At 39.8% G+C, this 20,631-nt stretch overlaps 1 protein-coding gene across 1 annotated transcript in view; it reads right to left on the bottom strand.

Annotated features, from left to right (window-relative positions):
• Positions 1-343: 343 nt before the first annotated feature.
• Positions 344-20,631, bottom strand: part of LOC133059330 (uncharacterized) — a 231,626-nt gene continuing 211,338 nt past the window's right edge. Inside the window, 2 exon segments of the mRNA XM_061146304.1 lie at positions 344-529; positions 1,337-1,543. Of these exon segments, the coding sequence (XP_061002287.1) occupies positions 344-529; positions 1,337-1,543 (393 nt within the window).

Here is a 20,631-nt window from a genome sequence, read left to right as displayed (position 1 = left end):
ATCCCTATACGAGGCAGGTAGCATTAATATTCATAACGCAATTTTACAGATAAAGATGGAGTCAAAGAAGTGGGAAATGACTAGACCAAGGGCCTAGCGCTCATGCAGGGGTGCAGAAGTGTCAGTAGCAGCCTGTGACCCAAAGCCCCAAAGAATTACACGGGGCCTAGTCATCATCTGCCTACCTGCTTCCTTGCTACAATATACACAATCCCCTCCTCTGTCAAGGAGAGGGGAGGTGAGACAATGGGTCTAGCACACCTCTGCTTCTCTGAGAGCCTCAGAGAGTCACTCAAGTACCAAATACCATTGTGGGCTGGGTTTTGTAGATAGGAGAAGCACCCTAATCTGCAAGGCTGAGCTCTAGACAGTTAGAAATTTCTTCAAGGTTATATTCAAAGGGATTTTTATGAAGGCATATTTTCATCAACCTCATAACAGAAGCAGCTATAGCTAAACTCCACAGGGAAAGTGTGATGGGAATGGAAAGATCCTCATGCTGCAGATCCTTAGCAACAGCGTTGTACCACTGCGAAGGGCGTTTCGTGCCAGCAAGACCAGAGAATCAGATGTGATACGTCCCTGAACTCTCCTCCTCCACCCTATCTCCATCAAATAATGGGAAGTAACACGCTTTCTGACCTCATGATTCAACACCAATGTTGATGCAGGCTTCAGGTTCCAACATGCCTGAAAGTTTGAATTCTGAGACTACGAAGCGATGTAAAAGGGTTTTGTGTTTTTTCATTTTTTTCTTTCAAATAAACTCAGCTCACCAAAAGACTTTGACTTTTTAGAAGGAAATGTGACTGAGATCTTTGCCAAATTCTACTCTAAAAATTTTGAAACATTTAGGGAATGGAGGCTTTTCTTTCTTTATTTTTTTTCAGATTAATCTTATGGAAAAAAAAATATGAAACTGTACCATCTCATTCATTTTGTGTAAGATCATTTAAGCAAAGGGCTGTGCACTTTTCTGCTGCATCAAAGTGTCTATGGACTCATATTTCTTCTTCATCAATCTGCTGGTATTTCCAAATATTAACTGAGTCAAAGTTTATCAGGCAAATTCCTGAATTATTTCACATAATTTGTTTTCCACCTCTCTTCCAAAAGCTATGCCCAGAAACATTTTTTTCTTTCTTACGTGGTACCTTCGTTTCTTTAGGAAGACACTAAAATACATTTTCAAGTCCTATAAGGTATTAGAAGCATCAGTTATAATATGTTAGCAAATTAATTTTGAAGCTTTAAAATTGAGTATAAATACACCCACATGCATGCAGCATGACGACATACACAGCATTTGCATTAAAATTTTTTCATGTATACTCACCTCAACAATGGCACCGCTAGGGAGCCTTAGAAAATGGCGGTATAGCTCTTGGAACCCACTGGGATAAACGGTGTACACAGCTACATGAGAAGTAATATCTCCTGGACCAAGTGCAGTCACAGAAATTTCACTGTGCTGTTGGAGGTCACAGCTGGAGATGCTGGACTGGACGCCATGCTTTTTCCAGATATAATCATACACTGCCACCTAGTGAGACACAGAGACCCCCCCAACCCCCCAGCCCCAGAAAAGAAGAGGGAAAAAAAATTAATTAACTTCTGGCAAGAGCAGAACAAATTTTAAATGCATCTACAATAAATCTGAGAGTCTCTGCCATCTGCAATGCCTCTGCCTCCATTCCAGGCATATTTTTATGACATATATCTAAATAGTGAAGAAAGACAAATCCCCGGTGTGTGCTCCGTAAAGTTAATTCTACACAGATGAAGCTGTAATTGACTCCCATATTAACCCAAAGTAGGAAGATCAAGCAGGCTGCGACAATGACAGTGTTGATTAAAAAAAATGCTTACGAATGGTTTTATGAATGAGTGTTTGTGCTTTTCCATCCAAGATAAATCTTTGCTCTTTTTTGTTTCTTTGTAGTAAGCTAAGTCTCTGGAATCACCAAAACAGGGGGCAAGATAATTTACTGAAGTGCACAGGGCAGGATTTTTGCATGTTTTGTTTACATACCACTTTTAGTTTGTGACAATTCCATTGTTTAAAGACAGCGTTCCTTGTGGGGCCTTCAGTAAAGTTAACTGAGCTGTGAATGAGTTCAAAAGATATTGCTCTATTGCTTGTCTAAAAGATTGGCAATGAAAGATTAACTTATACCACTCCAGAAAATTTTTTGAGGCTGATAAATTTTCTTGTCTCCAAATTTCTTTGTCATCTTTTCCTGCAACTGCTGAGCCATAGAAAAATGCTTTCTAACGTTTTCAGTTTCCCTATTCACATACTCCAGTCATTTCAGAGGTAAGTAAAGGAAAGTATTCAATTGATTTCTTTCTTCACTGGCTCCTTCTGAGGCAGAAAGCATTTATCTGTTGTGGCAGAAAGTTCATGTCAAACACGTTCCTCCAAGTTTACTCCTAAGATGATTTGCAAGTACTTTCAACACTCAAAAATATAGAAAGATTAAATAATACAAAGGAAAGTTCTGGCCAATTATTATTTAACTCAAGTCTCTAGTTGACAATAAACTCCCAGGATTCTAGCTGGTAAGCTTTTTCTTTGAAAATGAAAAAGTAACATGAAAATCTAGGTGAACAGGTAAAGAAGTGATAAATGTCTTAAAATAGATTGAATTAAAGAAAAGATTAAGGTTGGATACAATTAAAAACTGACATTTATTGAGGATCTATCTATGTTAGTTTTTTCAGAAAATATAGATAAATTTCAGAAACTATCAGAAGTTCACAGTAAGAGACTGGTATACATTTAACTCAAAGCCAATTTAATTGTGATGAGCTCACAGAAGGAGACTTACCAAGGAGGTGAGGTTTGATTTGGGTCTCAAAACCTTACTGGGATTTCAAAATGTATGAAAAGGGCTTTGGGTGTGCCCAGCACTGAGATGCAAAATGCATGGTGGGCTCAAGGGCCACTTCATGGTCCAGTGGACTTGACTGAAGGGCAGGGGTGAGAACCAGGATGTGAGGCTAGAAACATCATCTGCACTGTGAACACACAGGATATCCTGCTAAGATATTCGTAATGTAATTCATAAAGAGGAGAAGGTTTTTTGAGTAGAAGACAGGCTTCATTTGACTTGTATTTTAGAGTAACAGAGCTAAAGGCATAGTGACAGGTAGACCAGAAAGACGATAGTTTGGAGCTCATCATACTAAAAGTAGATGAGGAGACCCTGCATTTGGGCAGTGGCAGTTGAATTGGAGACAGAGTCAATGATTTGTTTTTCTGAAACAGAACCGTCAGAGTTCAGTTGCCACCTAGATGTGAGCTTTGAGCAACAGACGTCTCAAAGGTGACAACAAGCACGGGTACCACTAACCAGTGATGCTACTGCAATGGGGCTGTGGCAAGCAGGCAGGACAGGTTTAGTGATAGCATTGACTGCATCTAAAGAAAGCATTTAATAAACTATGTCAAAGCCATAGTAGCAACAATGGGAATATGAACCACTTATATGTTTATTTTTTAATCTGTGTGATCACCTGGTGGGCATGTTCAGCGACACTGCACATCCCCAGGTCAAATCAGGAGGTGCGTGATTTGAGAGCCAGGATCACAACTGAAGCCTAAACCAGGAGCAGAACTGAAGCCTCCTATAGCTGCAAGTGCAGCTCCAGGCCAAGCATCACACACATCTCTGATATCTCCCAGCCTTTGGATGTAAGAGGATAGACTCTAGGCAAAACAGAGCAAAAGAAACAAGATGGGAATAAGCAGCACATCCTGGAGAACTAGGGGGTTTCTGCTTATTCTATGAAGAACTTGGTGATACAGGAGTTAGCCAGGAGCCTTGCTGGACGGAAGTCTCTCTGTCCTGGAAATGCAGGAGGAAACACACCCATGCTCCAGTGCTGGCAGCACGGGCGTGCTACACGACTCTGAAGATGTCTGCATGTGTCTGAAAAGGAGTAACCCTTGCTTTGGAAGCTGATTCCTTTTAGAACATAAGTGACCTTGAAACTTTGGGTAGTAAACTGTGCAGAGCAGATTTTTAGAAATAGCTCTTATTGCTTTTGTTTTTTTTTTTTTTTTTTTTTATTATTTTTTTTTCCCAGTGGGTTTTGTCATACATTGATATGAATCAGCCATGGATTTACACGTATTCCCAATCCCGATCCCCCCTCCCACCTCCCTCTCCACCCGATCCCTCCGGGTCTTCCCAGTGCACCAGGCCCGAGCACTTGTCTCGTGCATCCCACCTGGGCTGGTGATCTGTTTCACCATAGATAGTATACATGCTGTTCTTTTCAAATATCCCACCCTCACATTCTCCCACAAAGTTCAAAAGTCTGTTCTGTGTTTCTGTGTCTCTTTTTCTGTTCTGCATATAGGGTTATCGTTATCACCTTTCTAAATTCCATATACATGTGTCAGTATGCTGTAATGTTCTTTATCTTTCTGGCTTACTTCACTCTGTATAAGGGGCTCCAGCTTCATCCATCTCATTAGGACTGGTTCAAATGAATTCTTTTTAACGGCTGAGTAATATTCCATGGTGTATATGTACCACAGCTTCCTTATCCATTCATCTGCTGATGGGCATCTAGGTTGCTTCCATGTCCTGGCTATTATAAACAGTGCTGCGATGAACATTGGGGTGCACGTGTCTCTTTCAGATCTGGTTTCCTCAGTGTGTATGCCCAGAAGTGGGATTGCACACGCCAGTCAGGATGGCTGCTATCCAAAAGTCTACAAGCAATAAATGCTGGAGAGGGTGTGGAGAAAAGGGAACCCTCTTACACTGTTGGTGGGAATGCAAACTAGTACAGCCGCTATGGAAAACAGTGTGGAGATTTCTTAAAAAACTGGAAATAGAACTGCCATATGACCCAGCTCTTATTGCTTTTGATATGCACGTCCTTCTTCCTCCTCTCCTTCTCAACCATCTCTAGTCTGAGGAAAGAGAGGAGTGAACTGCCTACTACCCAGAGACATCCCTCACTGATCTAGAGTCTAGGATGGGGATGGGTGGATAGACTAGAAAGGAAGGCCTTCCCTGGTGGCTCAGCAGTAAAGAATCCTCCTGCAATGCAGGAGACACTCCTTCGATCCCTGGGTTGGGAAGATTGCTTGGAGAAGTAAATGGAACCCTCTCCAGCATGGGAAATCCCATGGACGGAGGAGCCTGCTGGGCTATAGTTCCTTTTGGTCGAAAAGAGTCGGACGCAACTTAGCAACTGAACTACCACCACTCAGACTAGAAAGTAAATCAGCATGATTGAGTGGCAGGCCTGGAGGTGGACAGTTCACATACATACACACCCTTGTTCGGTTATGTTGCAACTCTGCCGGGTTGGTGTTATTATTCCCATTTTATAGTCAGGGGAACTGAGGTTCAGAAATATTAAGTAATATGCCCAAAGACAGTTGTATAATGATATTATTCACTAGGAAATAATCCTATTCCTCTACCTCTGATTTACCCACAAGCTTTCCTTACTCTCCTCCCTGGTGTTTTTCGAGCAAGAACTCAGAGTAGCTCCCTTGCCCCTTCTCTCTCTCTTTTTTTTTTTTTTTCTTAATTTTTGTGTCCAGGAAGCACCCACATCCTCTGCCTGTTCATAGTCAAGTCTTAACAAGAGCAGCCTCTTCTGAGCATGACTTTCCTTCCAGCTCCTGACTTATGGGGTAATGAGTGACCAAGCCCACTTGGCTGCTAATCGAGAGCCATCTTCCAAACAGCTTTAGGAGTCATGAGGCTGACATTTTTATTTCCTTTAGTCTGGTTGCTGTGTTTACTTAGTTTTTCTCAACTAGCTCAGGTGGGGAAAAGAGGCGTATATATCATAGTGGCCTCCCTGGACCACAAATTATCATGTAGCTCTGATATTTGAGCCCAGATAGATCTGACTCTAAAGCCAATTTAACTGTTGATTATAGCACATGGTAACATGTTTGATTGCAGAGACCACTGTCTTTGCGTGTTAGTGTGTGGCTGAGGAATGGAACTGTGTCTGAACATGGTTCTGAGTTTTTCTGAATTTTTGAGTGTGCTGAATTTTTTCTCAGTGAAGTGTGCCTGTGAAAGACTCTATGGGAAGAGTCTTCTATCCTTGGTCTGAGCAGGAACTTTGCAAACATCCTTCTTGACTCAAAGAGGACACAGAGTCGTTTGTCATAGAAAATCAAAGTAGAGGCAGCATCTGACTTACTACGGCTATTCAGTTTTATTAATATCCACGGAAAGTTCTCAACTTTCTTTGAATTGGAGATTCATTAGAAAAAAAATTACTGATGTTTTCCCCTTTATTTATTTATTTGGACCATACAGTTCTAATATATTACTAAAGCAATTGTGGTCATTTCCAGAATTTCCAGCCAGCACGCCTTAAGATCAGATCATCAAACATGTGTCCGGAAGGCATGTGTATGTTGGTCTCTCAGTCATGTCCAACTCTTTGCAACTCCATGGGCTGTAGCCCTCCAGGCTCCTCTGTCCATAGGATTGCCCAGGGAAGAATAGAGGAGTGGGCAGCCATTCCCTTCTCCAAGGGGATCGTCCCAGCCCAGGGATCAAACCCATATCTCCTGCATTGCAGGTGGATTCTTTACTGTCTGAGCTGCCAGGGAAGCAGTGGCATGTGGATCAGGTTAAACCCTATTATTTGTGCTTTACGAGTACACACCTTTTGGAAAAGGAAAAAGGAGAGTGACCCATAAAACCTCACTAGAAATGGTTAAGAATCTGAACCAGATGTGCACCCTGAAGAGAATATTTTCAGTTACCTGGTGATCTAGGGAACATTCTCCCATTGGCCACCAACACATCCTACCCTCCGGGTAATTGCTTTATATTCTGACTTACAACCAAAGACAGCCTGAAGCAATTGGGGATGCTTAGCTTTGAAACCTTCTTAAAATCCTCCCTAGGGTTAAGAAAGTAGGACAAGGTAAAAAAAAAAAATAAAATAAAAAATAAAAAAGCAGAACATGGACGTTTTATAACAAGAACTAAACCGAAAGAGAGGCAGAGCAGAGGATGGACACAGAGAGCTGTGATGAAGCAATCACCGTTTGAATTTTCTTAAGCCCTTTGGCTCATTTCCAAATAATCTAAGTGGGTGGACATGATTGCCTGAAACTCTGTTCTCCTGACTTTTCACTCTATTTCTTTAAAATTGGTTGTTGGGCAACAGGCTCTTCTGCAGACTGGCTTGACATTTGATCACCAAGCTAGACAGTCACCTGCACTATTTCCTGTTTAGTTTTATTTCAGGCAATCGGAATCGAGGAAGGAAAGGTTTCATTAAGGCAAATACCAGATAACATAGACATTCTTGCCGAAAGTTAAGTGAGAGATAAAAAGAAGGAAGTAGGATCTGATTATTCTATAAAGTGCATTTTATATAGATGCCTTTGTTTTTCACTTTCTAGTGAGTAATGGTTAAACTAGTTGGCAAACTAAGTAATATCCATGGAAAATTGGAGTTCGCTTAGTATTTCTGCAAAAGGATAGGCCAGTAGATCCTGACTCTGCCCTACAGAAGTTGAAGTTAGCTCCACAAGTGAACTCTCCTGTCACCTAAAATCTCTTTCATTAAACCAATCAAATCTGTTCCTTTATTTCCACAAAAGCCCAGGGTGAGTTAACAAATCTTTTGAGACAGGTGAGTCAAGAGACTATGTAGAGGGCATTTCAGAGGAGCTAAACTGGCCTGGATCTGGAGGCATAAAAGCACAGAACCCACCAAATGCCAGAGCCGCAAACAGTAATCCTTAAATGAGAATCATCGTTCAGCAGAAAAACAAGTCGAGGGCGGTAATTCAATGGTAGACGAAACAGGCCAGAACAGGTTCAAATGCTGCATATTTCACAACAGAGCTTAATTAAAACAGGACTATGAGGCTCTTAATTGCATTATAATAGTTCAGCATGAAATTAGGTCTGATGTGAATGTCCTTATAGTGGATTTGTTTATGTTATTATAATTACACAGTGGTACATAGATTTACTGCATAGATACTTTTTTTTTTTTTTTTTTAACAGCTCTTGGGTGGATTTCTTTTCTTTCCCCACTCAAATTTGCACTTTATTTACCAGTGTGGAAAGTCAGCAAGAGAGAGCCTGGGTCAGGAAATTAGGTCATACTGGGTGACCCAGTTGGTCTCCTGTGTATTTGAAGCTTAGAATCCAAATACATTGTGCCTTGATGATCGTGATCTTATTCGCCAATTCTTTAGGAGAGAATGTGTCGTTAAAAAACTGGGTCTTGGCAAAATGAGCATCTTACTTGTAAATGCTGTGTTTTGTTTTAGAAAACAAGGCCTTCCTTTTGAATTAATGAATGCAAATGTATGACAAAGACTGAGTTTGTAGTTCTAAAATATCACATGGTGGTGGTTTAGTCACTAAGTCACATCTGACTCTTTGCGACCCCATGGACTGTAGCCCTCCAGGCTCCTCTGTCCTTGGGATTCTCCAAGCAAGACGACTAGAGTGGGTTGCCATTTCCTTCTCCAAAATATCACATATCCAGTGTAAATTCTTCCCTGGTGGCTCAAATGGTGAAGTATCTGCCTGCAATGCAGGAGACCTTGGTTCAATCCCTGGGTCAGAAAGATCCCCTGGAAAAGGGACTGGCAACCCAGTCCGATATTCTTGCCTAGAAATTTCCATGGACAGAGAAGCCCGGTGGGACACAGTCCATGGGGTCACAAAGAGTCGGACATGACTGAGTGACTAACAGTGTAAATTTTAAAGAGTCAAAATTTCAAAGATTTGGGTCTGATAAAACATGGTAATTCCTCTCCCGAAGATAGAAAAGACACAGCAAGAGCTGGCTTTCCAAATGATAAAAGTGATGCCTCTTCTGTGACAGATCCAGAGTTTAGACAAAGACATAGCCGGCCCACATAAGAATCTAACCTATGACCTTGACTTAACTATGGAATGAAAACCTGGGATAACTTCAGAAGCTTTGGAAGCATGTACACCTTTGATGGTGCTTTCCATTTTTCTCCAGATACTTGTATTTCCTTGCAGCCTATGAATATCAGCAGTTCAGCACATCGCTTCATTTTGTGTGTTGCTTTGAAACAAAAGACAAAAGAGTGAACAGAAGATGGCTGCCGCTAAGTGGCTTCAGTTGTGCCTGACTCTTTGCGACCCCATGGACTGTAGCCCACCAGGCTCCTCAGTCCATGTGATTCTCCAGGCAAGAGTACTGGAGTGGGCTGCATTTCCTCTTCCAGAGGATCTTTCCGACCCAGGGATCAAACATGGGTCTCCTGCATTGCAGGTGGATTCTTTACCGCTGAGCTACCAAGGAAACCCAATAGAAGATTACTGACAGATAAATTGGGTAATTAAAATGATTATGCCTTGATGTTTCTTTCTTAGCACAACCATTAGGAGTATAGAACAAGTATTTAAGTAAATTTGAATCAATTTTGAGAAAGGTAATAAACTATGTTACATTGCCAAAAACCCAAACTTCTGAACAAAATTACCTGTGCTTAATTTAGCTAGAAATAATGCAATTTGGGGAAACCTAATGTAGAGCCATATGTGGTTGTACACACATGTAGAGTAAGTTCTGTTATATGAGCATAGCTAATTTTGGTAACCCCTCAAACATTACCTCTTGCCTCTGTTATCAGAAATACGAGTTTCTCACACCACAATGGCACAATTTTTACAAAACACACTCGGAAACCACAAAGAACTTGACTTCTGGTTAAAACATTTTGCAAAGCTCCTGGGAGCAGAAACAAATGCAAGAAAAAGATGCAGGTTATTTTAAGTAAGTAGAAAGTCACAGGTCTTTAGCAACAGCCTCAAGGTTTTCCCTTGTATGCAAATATTAATAATATTACCAATGCAACTAGGTATGAACAAACTGTAGATGGGTTTCAGAGTAAGTGTAAGCATAGAACATCCTGTCTCTGCCACTCCCTGCCTTGCCTGGGAATGATGGCTACCAAAATGAAGACTGGACTACGAGGGTGAAAACCACTCCACAACACATCTGAGATTAGGACTAGAGAGTAAATCAAAGGATGACAGAATGGAGAAAGGTAAGGAAAAAGACAAGACTTCTCTGCTCTAACCACCCACTGCTCCTTGAGATAAATCCTACAGGTGATGAATTCATTGTTGATATGTAAAATAGTCATAATGATTTGGCCAGCAGTATTTTGCACCTGTCTATTCTACTTTCTATAGATGTAAGAAAAACATTTAATTTTAAAGTTATTGTGTAACATATATAAATCAAGAGGAGAGAATTGCGCAATATACCCAGATCTCAGCATTTTAAAAAAAAGTCTTCTTTTCTTCTCCTGAATTCCAGAAAGAAAAGAAAAAATAACCCAGCATGAATTTGGAGGTTACTTATCTATTTGCCATAATATTTTAGTCCCTGGTCTGACAGAACCGAAGAAAAATAATTGGACTGACTTAGATCAGACAACCAGTTTTAGTCCAGTCATCAAAAGTAAAGAAATCTGACTACTTTTTTTTTCCTTTACAGGTAGTGGGCTTGCAATGTTATGCATAGATCTGGCAAAAGTTTGCTCAAATCCATTAAAGCCAGTATGCTGTTAAATCACTAGTAAAATGAACTTCGAGTATCCTACTAATATAAAGACCACTTGCCCTTAAAAAAAAAAAATGACCCACACTTCTGCTTCAACGTGGCACTAGTGGTGATGAACCTGCCTGCCAATGCAGTAGACATAAGGGACATGGGTTCAATCGCTGGATTGGGAAGATTCCCTAGAGGAAGGCACAGCAACCCACTCCAATATTCTTGCCTGGAGAATCCTGTGGACAGAGGAGCCTGGCAGGCTACAGGTCCCTGGGGTAGCACAGAGTCGGACACTACTGTAGCGACTTAGCACTCACGCACTGCTTCAGTGTGAAGGGCACTGAAGCAGAAGTCTTTCCTTGCTGTCAGGGAATTCTTCATGTCACCATGCTGCTGACTAATACTTGGTTCTTATCTCATCCTTGACTTTAATTTTCTCCAATGACAGAAAAATACCAAAGTGTAATACAAACAGAAGATGGGGGAAAGGGTATTTTTTATGTGTATGTGTGTTTTACTTTATTTTCAGGGAAACTCCCAAACTTAGCTGCCCAACTATTTTTGTGTCAACTAAAATGAACCTGGGCTTCCTAGGTGGTGCTAATGGTAAAAAATCTGTCTGCCAACGCAGGAGACATCAGAGACACACGTTTGATCCCTGGGTTGGGAAGATCCCTGGAGAAGGGCATGGCAACTCACTTGATTAGTCTTGCCTCGAGAATTCCATGGAGAGAGGAGCCTGGCAGGCTACAGTCCATGGGGTCGTAAAGAGTCAGACATGACTGAAGCAATTTAGCACACAAAATGAACAATAATGTCTTTACAAGCTAACCAAATTAGTCCAAACCCAAGTTAAGTTGTGTCAATTGGCTGAAAATCTATTAATAGAAGGGAGAGTTAGTGGCGGCAAGAGTGAACTTACAAACACGGAACACGGCCTTACGTGAGCTTCCACCATGGCACTTGAGTGTGTCTTCCCAGCCATCCATGGGCTCACTCCTTTCCTTTAAAATGCTACTCAATTGTCACCTTATGCATGGGGTCTTTCCTGGCCCCTCTAATATGTAATAGCACCTCCACCCTTAGCCACAACCGATGCTTTATTTTCATGGTAACGTTACTGTTAAGTCTTACTTCCAAACCTATACACTGCATATCCTTGTTTGTGTCTGTCTTTCTGAACATAAATATAAACTTCATAAGGAAAGGGACTAGGGTCTGACTCATAAGAGGCACTAAACAGATATTTACTGAAAGAATAAATGATATCGTGATATGAAAGGATTCAATACTGAAGGCAATCTGCTTTTGTCTTGCTTTGTCGTGCTTATCTCTGAAGCTACTAAAACTGATTCATTTTTTCCAACTACAAAATTGATGTGTGAGACATCTGCCCTTTTATGTCAGTCTTGTAACAACACCAAGGCCCTTCCTTCAGAAGTATCAGTGAGGTGAACTCTCTACCAAATTTCCGCAATGCAAGTCTGAACTCCCTATTTCTTAATTTAGTGAAGTTTGTTCAGCTGCTATCTTATCACATCACCCCACCTACTCCACCCACAAGCCAAGGATGAGCCATGTCATAAATCTCCTGGAATAATAGCCCTTTGCACGCACATAAAACCTTTACTCCAGGAGTTGCAATAATTAATTACCTCGTCAAACAACCCTACAAGTAAAGAAAGTATTGTTTTGATTTTATAGGTGATAAATGTGAAATAAAGGAAATAAAAATCACATTCATACCTTTCATAAGAGTACTGAAGAGACAAGGAAAGATGGACTAAGTCCAGGGTTTTCCTCATGCGAAGAGTTGGTAGAGTTTTTAATGGTTTACTAACAAAAAAGAGTATATTTAATTGAATGCCCCCCTCTTACAGGAACAGGGATTATTTCCTGGTTATTTTTCACAACTATAAGAAAATCAGTATGTGTCATTTGTGCTTTAAAACTAGAGTTTTTTACTGTTGTTATTCAAAACCTTTTTGAATTACTCATTCAAACTAGGTGCGACAACATAGACAGGATAAAATATATTTTCTTGGCCTCTATGAAACAGAATTTAGTAAGAAAAGTGAGAACAAGTGCAATTAAGTATAACTAGTAAGATTTAAATGCCCTGTGTGCGTGGGTGCTAAGTCACTTCAGTCATATGTGACACTTCAGTCTTTGTGACCCTATGAACTGTAACCTACCAGGTTCCTCTGTCCATGGGATTCTCCAAGCAAGAATACTGGAGTAGGTTGCCATGCCCTTCCCCAGGAGATCTTCCAACTCAGGAAGCAAACCCTTGTCTCAGGCATCTCTTGAACTAGCAGGTGGATTCTTTACTACTAGCACCATCTGGGAAGCCCTTAAATGCCCTAGGAGAAGTAAAAATTCTAAAGGGTTTGAGAAGGAATAAGTCAAGACAGAGAATGATAAGAATAGATGGATCTTGTGGGACACCTTCTCTGTGCTAAGACTTAGAAGGGAGAGGAAAAGTAGATATTTTTTATTTGAAAAATAAAAGGATGGAAGAATTTGGTGTTCATCTTTTAGGTGGATTCTAGTTTGTTGACTTTCAGTGAGTCTAGGTTTTCAGAGCACTCATTTCAGTTTATCAGTTTCATTGTCACTTTTGAACATTAGATCTTAACTTTTCCTTGAATATGGTTTTCTCTTTGAGCAAGAAATTTCCAGAACAGAATAAAGAAAGAAGAAAAATAGCATATAGAAAATTAATCACAGCAGTAACTATTTCAGGAAAGATTAATCAAGAATAAGAATTATAAATAATATTTATTTAGGACTCATTATGTAAAAGGCTCTGTTCGAAACACATTCATTCATTAGTTCATTCATTCGACCATCCACCGAGAACCTACTTATTGAAATCCTACTTTGTACCAGAGAATTACAGAAAATGGAATTGAATCAAAGAGACAAAACACTTGCTCTTTGTAAGCTGCCTTTTTAGTGGAGGAAAACAAATAACTAAATATATCAAAAGTGCTGTGGAGAAACAGGAAACAGAGCAGGGGATCAATCAGCAGTGGGTGGAGTCAGGAAGATAAAGGGCTATTTCACTGCTAATTTGATTTAGAATTTTAATTTTATTCATGGAAAACCTTTCCGAGTAGGAGATATTTGAATAAATGTCTGAATAATGTGAGGGTACAAGTCAAGTGCATAATCGGGAGAATAGCACCGTTTGAAGACAGAACAACAGGTACTGTGACTTTGAGGGGACTCCACTTGTCTTAGTTTCAAGGCAAAGCAAAGAGGCCAAAGAACTGAAGCAAAGCAAGCAAGGGGAGACATAGGAGAGAAAACCAGAGCAGAGAGAGTTGGGGGGAGGAGCTGAGCATGGAGGGATGTGTAGGCCATCAAGGAGTATGGTTTTCTCTCTGAATGAATTGTGAAACCACTAGACATTTTTGAACAGAGGTATAACATATAAGACATTATTGGGACTTCCCTGGTGCTCCAGTGGCTAAGATTCAGCACTCCAAATGCAGAGGATCTGAGTTCAATCCTTGGTGAAGGAACTAGATCCCACATGCCACAACTAAGACTCAGCATGGCCAAATAAATGCATTAAAAAAAAAAAAAAGAACGAAAAGATAATATTAAAGGAGTCACTCAGGCTAATATTGAGGGGTAAACTGGGGATGGATAAAGCTATGGTTTGAATTGTGTCTCCCTGAAAGAGCAGAGACATTACTTTACCAACAAAGGAATGTCTAGTCAAGGCTGTGGTTTTTCCAGTAGTCATGTATGGATGTGAGAGTTGGACTATAAGGAAATCTGAGTACTGAAGAATTGATGCTTTTGAACAGTGGTGTTGGAGAAGACTCTTGAGAGTCCCTTGGACTGCAAGGAGAACCAACCAGTCCATCCTAAAGGAGATCAGTCCTGGGTGTTCATTGGAAGGACTGATGCTGAAGCTGAAACTCCAATACTTTGGTCACCTGATGCGAAGAGTTGACTCGTTTGAAAAGATCCTGATGCTGGGAGGGATTGGGGGCAGGAGGAGAAGGGGACGACAGAGGATGAGATGGTTGAATGGCATCCTTGACTCAATGGACATGAGTTTGGGTTAACTGAGGGAGTTGGTGATAAACAGGGAGACCTGATGTGCTGCAGTTCATGGGGTCGCAGAGAGTCGTACATGATTGAGCGACTGAACTGAACTGAACTGAAAGTTATTGAAGATTTAATTCCCAGTTCCTATGAATGTATCTTTATTTGGGAATAGAGTCTTTGCAGATGAGTCAATTGGGTGACCCTAAGCCAGTAGGACTGTGTCTGTATAAAAAGGAGAAATATGGACACAGAGACAGGTATCCACACACAAAAAGAATGCTACGTAAACATGAAGGCAGAGACTGGAGTGATGCATCTGTAAAGAGAAATCCCAAAGATTGCCGGCAGACCGCCAGAAGGTAGGAGGGAATCACAGAGCAGACTTTTTCCTTATAGCCCTCAGAAGGAGGTCTATACTCCTGCCAACACTTTGACCTTGACTTTGAGCATCCAGAATTTTTAGATGACAAGCTTCTGCTTTACAAACCACACAGTTTGTGGCACTTTTAATAGCAAGCCTTAATACAGGCAATGACTCACTTCACAAGAATTATTGCTTTCAATCCTCATTATAAACCTGGGCAGTTATTGCCCCAAGTTTCAGATAAAGAAAGTGAAGCATAGAGAGATCAAGTGATTTATCTAAGATGAGACTTTGTAAATAATAGCGCCAACACATGGCCACAAGACTGTCTAACCTCAAAATGTAGACTTTTAAACTGTGTCTCTACTGGCTTTCTAAGAGACAGTTTAAAACTGTGAAGTGGGCAGAAAACACTGCCAAAGTGTCCACTTCAATGAAAGTAGAAAATTATATTCAGTTTAAATCCTACGTGTATATTAAACAACTTTGAGATTTTTATTATTGAGGCTGGGGTATAGAAAGTAAGTGTTCAGAGATGACATGGATGTAAAAAATGTCTGCTGTTTCTTTGTTTTCTTTTACAAAGAAGAACACCCTGAGAGGTGGAAGGACTATGTTACACCTTCCCCAGTCACTAATGAACACTGGGTCTCAGTTTCTTCACCCATAAAATGAGGAAATCAGGTAAAATAATTCCTAAGGCATCTTTCGGGTCATATATTTTGTCATATAAGTGTTTTTTTCTTATTTAAAAAAAAATGCCTTTGAAGATAAAAATGTATTTACTGAGAGTCACCAATATTAAGAAATAGAACATTTCTGTGTGTGTTAGTTGCTCAGTCATGTCTAACTCTTTCTGACCCCATGAACTATAGCCTGCCGGGCTCCTCTGTCCATGGAATTCTCCAGGAAAGAATACTGGAGTGGGTGGCCTATCCCATCTCCACTGGATCTTCCTGACCCAGGAACTGAACCGGGGTATCCTGCATTGCAGGTGGATTCTTTACCGTCTGAGTCACCACGGAAACCCCAGAGCATTTCTAACTTCCCGAAGTGTTCCGTGTCCCACATTTCGGTCAATACCAACCACAAATTCCTGTCACCTCGGCAGTCTCCTGCTTGTACAACAGTTCAGAACTTCCGGAACTTCTTTAATGCATATGATTCATATTAAAATCTTTTTTTTTAAAAAAAGCAAATAAGAAAATATCAAACAAATGCTTCTCTCTAGTTCTTTTTTTAGGCCAAGATCAAACCCCAAACACTGATAAAATGTAAACGCTGGATTGACCTATACACACTGTGATCCTGAAATCTGTGAACAGAGGTAGTATTATTTTAACATTTATTTTAATATTAATATCAACAAGCCACTGTTTTTGCCAATATTTTTGGCTTATCATCCTTTCTTAACACTGGAGAGCAGTCTTCTTCCGGAGTCATGAGAACAAGTTTCTAGATCTGGATACTTATCATTTGGGCAAAATTCTTCATTTTTCATTTTCCTAAATAGTAATATGAAGTTACTGAACTCAGATTTCTAAGAGAATTTCAATTTCTGAAATACAATAAAATACAGTAATGAAAATGAACTATGTGGGAAATACATAAGAAATCCAAGATTGAGGGATATAACAGTAAGTATTTCCAGTCTTCTGGGTTCTGTGAGGTCAGCAAACCATGGTACACAACTTTTAACAGAACTTTCTCTTTTCAACTTTGTTCTACTCTGAAAGAGCAGAAAGTCAAAATACATAAATGTGACACATCGATGTGTCCATCTTAGAAGCCAGGAAAATCAAGACTTACATGACATGATTATGACTGCCAAGCACTTCTCACTTAGAGTCTAAAGGAAAGAAATATTTCCAAAAGCTTTGCTAAAAGATTTTTTCTCATTAGCACAAAACTCATCTGCTGTTGAATTCTACTATATGTTCACTTAAAGACAGAGTCAGCATCTCTCTGTATACAAAGAGAATGGACGAGCTGGATTTGTGAATTTTTATTTCTAGTGACTTATGATATGGAGCACTGTCTAGTTTCTCTAATTTATTCAGTTACTTAATATGCACGTGCGTGTGTGCTCAGGCCCTCAGTGGTGGCCTACTCTTTACTACCCCATGGACTGCAGGCCACAGGCTCTTCTGTCCATGGGATTTCCCAGGTAAGAATACTGGAGTGGGTTGACATTTCCTCCTTCAGGAGATCTTCTCAAGCCAGGGATCAACCCTGCATCTCCTGCATTGGCAGCTGGATTCTTTACCACTGAGCCACCTGGGAAGCCCAGCTTGATATGAGTGAGTGACGAACAGAGAAGTGGCTAGATAAAAGTGGGAGGAGCTCTCTCTCTCCTCCCATTTCTGTTTCTTTCACAACACACACACACATGCATGCACACGCACACAGACATACATGAAATAGAGCACGGCCATTTTCTGAGTAATGAAAACGTACTCTAATCCACATTTCAAGTGATGTCAGACTAATACTAATTTTAGTATTACTAAATTAAATAGTATTAGCAGACTAATTACTAATTTTAGTAAACACTTTCTAGTAACCTTTTAGTAATAATCTATTACTATGTCTGTCAAAAGTACATTGTTTTTCTCGGCAGCCTGATCAGCTCAGAGTTGTCTCGTTTTCAGATTATCAGCCAGTTCTTTCAGACTGATGATTTGTCTCTTAAGTCTACTGAAAGACTCAAAAATATCAACTAGTACAATCTACCCACTTCCTTTGTAAAAAAAAAAAAAGAGAGAGAAAGACAGGAAATAAAACTCATGTCCCAGTTTTTATTACAACAAAGATAATTGTCAGGGCTTCCCAGGTGTTGCTAGTGGTAAAGAACCCACCTACCAATGCAGAAGACAGAGAGACATGGGTTTGATACCTGAGTCAGGAAGATCCCCTGGAAGAGGAAATGGCAACCCACTCCAGTATTCTTGCCTGAAGAATCCCCGTAGACAGAGGAGCCTGGCAGGCTATAGTCCGTGGGGTCACAAAGAGTAGCACACAACTGAAGCGACTAAGCATACATGCATGCAGAAAAGGATTGTAGATAAAAATAGTAACTGACAGGTAATATACTTCCTGTTTTTCAGGATAGTTAATATAATTCCTTGGAAATCATAAAAATGTATTAATAGCTCTTAAACAATAGGAAAATTGGATAGAAGTTTCAAAGACATATAAGCTGATTATTAAAAGTTGATTCCAAAACTGAGTTAAAACTAATAATGTTGCAAAACTGCTTTATTTACTTTTTTGGCTAAGGAATATTGGAATTAATTTAACTTTTGTTAAAGCTAACAAAAGCTGAGCTAATTTAGCTAACACTGAGCTAATTTAGCCAATTGGGAGGGAATTTACCCATTTTTTAAAGTATTTATGTTGAAAATATCCAATTTAAGTTTCCTAGTGATTTTGCAGAATACTACCATGAACTCAGGCAGGAATTTACTTGTGGAAGAGCTAGACATTAGGGAGGATTACACTAGAAATTGGTTCAAGATTTACAAACTGGAGAAGAGCAATTGGGAAATCATTCACTCCCAAGGGATACTTTAAGAGAATAACTGAGAAAGCTGTGTGCAGAGTGCCTGAAGCATGGAGCCTGTCTCGGCCACAGTTCTAGGCATGGCTGTGCTGGGCTCTTCAAATGGGCAGCTGTACTGAACTTCTGAATCTTTAACTTCGAGGTGCTTTAATTCTACGATCACCTAGTGGACACACAAGAGTTTAATGAACACAGTACTCAATAGGTAAATATATTAATGAGTATCTATACATAGGAGTCTATGTATAAGAAAACCATAAAAAATACTAGATTCAGATTATAAGGTAAATTTATACCTATGGTTATTTTTGGCAACCATTATTGGGTTGTTATCAGAATTCATGGACTTCCCCAGTAGCACTAGTGGTTAAAAAAAAACAAAAAAACAAAACTACCTGCCAATGCAGGAGACATAAGAGATACAAGTTCCATCTCTGAATCAGGGAAGATCCCCTGGAGGAGGGCATGGCAATCCACTCCAGTATTCTTGCCTGGAGAATCCCATGGACAGAGGAGCCTGGCTGGCTACAGTCCATGGGGTCACAAAAGAGTCAGACACAACTAAAGCAATCTAGCACAGACAGCACAAGCATTCATAGAGACAATGTGTTCTTTTGTGTTTTCTACCCATAGAGAAATTACTTTTTGGAAGAGATTAGGATATGTGGACAAGGATGAGGCAGAAGGAGTAGGTGAAGAAGAAATACATGGAATAAGTTGGGGAAAGTTGTAAGAACTTATGATTAGAGGCATCATTTAATGTAATTATTATCATGAGTACTGACCAAGAGATAGCAATAAGAAGAACAAGGAAAAGGTGAAGTTTTTCTCAGGAAAATAAACCCAATTACTTATAAGGTGGAAACTCTAAATATAACCAAAGGATATGTCTTCAGACATGATAGATCAGATGGGAAAAATATCCCAGGAAGAGATTAAAAATAACTTAGAACATTGAAAGCAAGTAGCCATGGGCTGAAAATCTTAAGTGTATTTTTCAACAAGGGAAAGAAACAGGGTAAGCTAAAGAAGGTGGAAGTTCACATTTTGAAATTAACTGGGTATCAACAAAGATTTCTCATGGGGTAGAAAAGAGAAAAACAGAGGCAGAGAGCAGACAAGTTAGAGAAGAAATAAGCATTTAGAGAGGAGATCTAAGAGCTCTGAGAAGGCTGTCATAAATTACACGTTGCATAATACATGATGGATCAGCTCTATTATTTAACTTTCCAAAAGATGTAACAATATAGAGATATGCTAACCATCAGAGTCAGCATTAATTTACAGTGGGAGAAATAATTAGAATCTCACTTTTTCTGAAGAATAGAGTGAAAATGTAAACAATGTTCCCCTCCAGGCAAGTGCTTTATCATGCTGACAGGTGCATTTGAATTTCCATGGGTGGGGGATATAATAGGTTATTTATGTGTCATTTTAATAGAAAGACCCAACCATCAAGATGGACAGCAGACTTTATCAGTACTGCTGTTTGCAACTAATCCTCCAATTTAGTACCCCATGAAAATACCTGCAACAAAACCTGTCCATTTTTCTTTTACACTCCATTATGGAAAAATCAATATGGGTGCTATTCATCACAAATCTGCTGCTTGGCGGGTGACTGAGTCACAGAATCTGAAAAAAATGTGACAGTTTAGCACTCTCTGTGGCAGAGCCCTTTGCTTACGGCTTTATTCTACCGCATTCTGCCACCCAGAATGGCCCAGGTGACCTAAGATATGTTCTAGAATCTAATAAATGTTGGCCAGAGACCCTGAATCTGATTACTTTAAGATGGCTATCCTCTTAACTAGCTTCAAAGCCAACATCAGACATTAGGTGACTTCCATACTTCACAGATTTAATTTTGATCTGTTTTTCAAAATTCAAGCAAGGGATGATAATTGGAATATTTAGTAAAATGTATTGTTTAGTGATTAAAAATTAATAAACATAAAAAAAATGAGTAAACATCAATTCGTTCAAGGAACCCACATATTGTACAATGAGTCAGTTCTTCATTATTCAGCCAGTTATCTAAGTCATGGTCTGACTACCTATTTCCCAGGAA

The sequence above is a fragment of the Dama dama genome, chromosome 7, assembly GCF_033118175.1.
Source record: "Dama dama isolate Ldn47 chromosome 7, ASM3311817v1, whole genome shotgun sequence".
Taxonomy (NCBI): Eukaryota; Metazoa; Chordata; class Mammalia; order Artiodactyla; family Cervidae; genus Dama; species Dama dama.
Note: the sequence above shows the minus strand (reverse complement) of the source record. Positions and strands in the feature narration are given on the sequence as shown.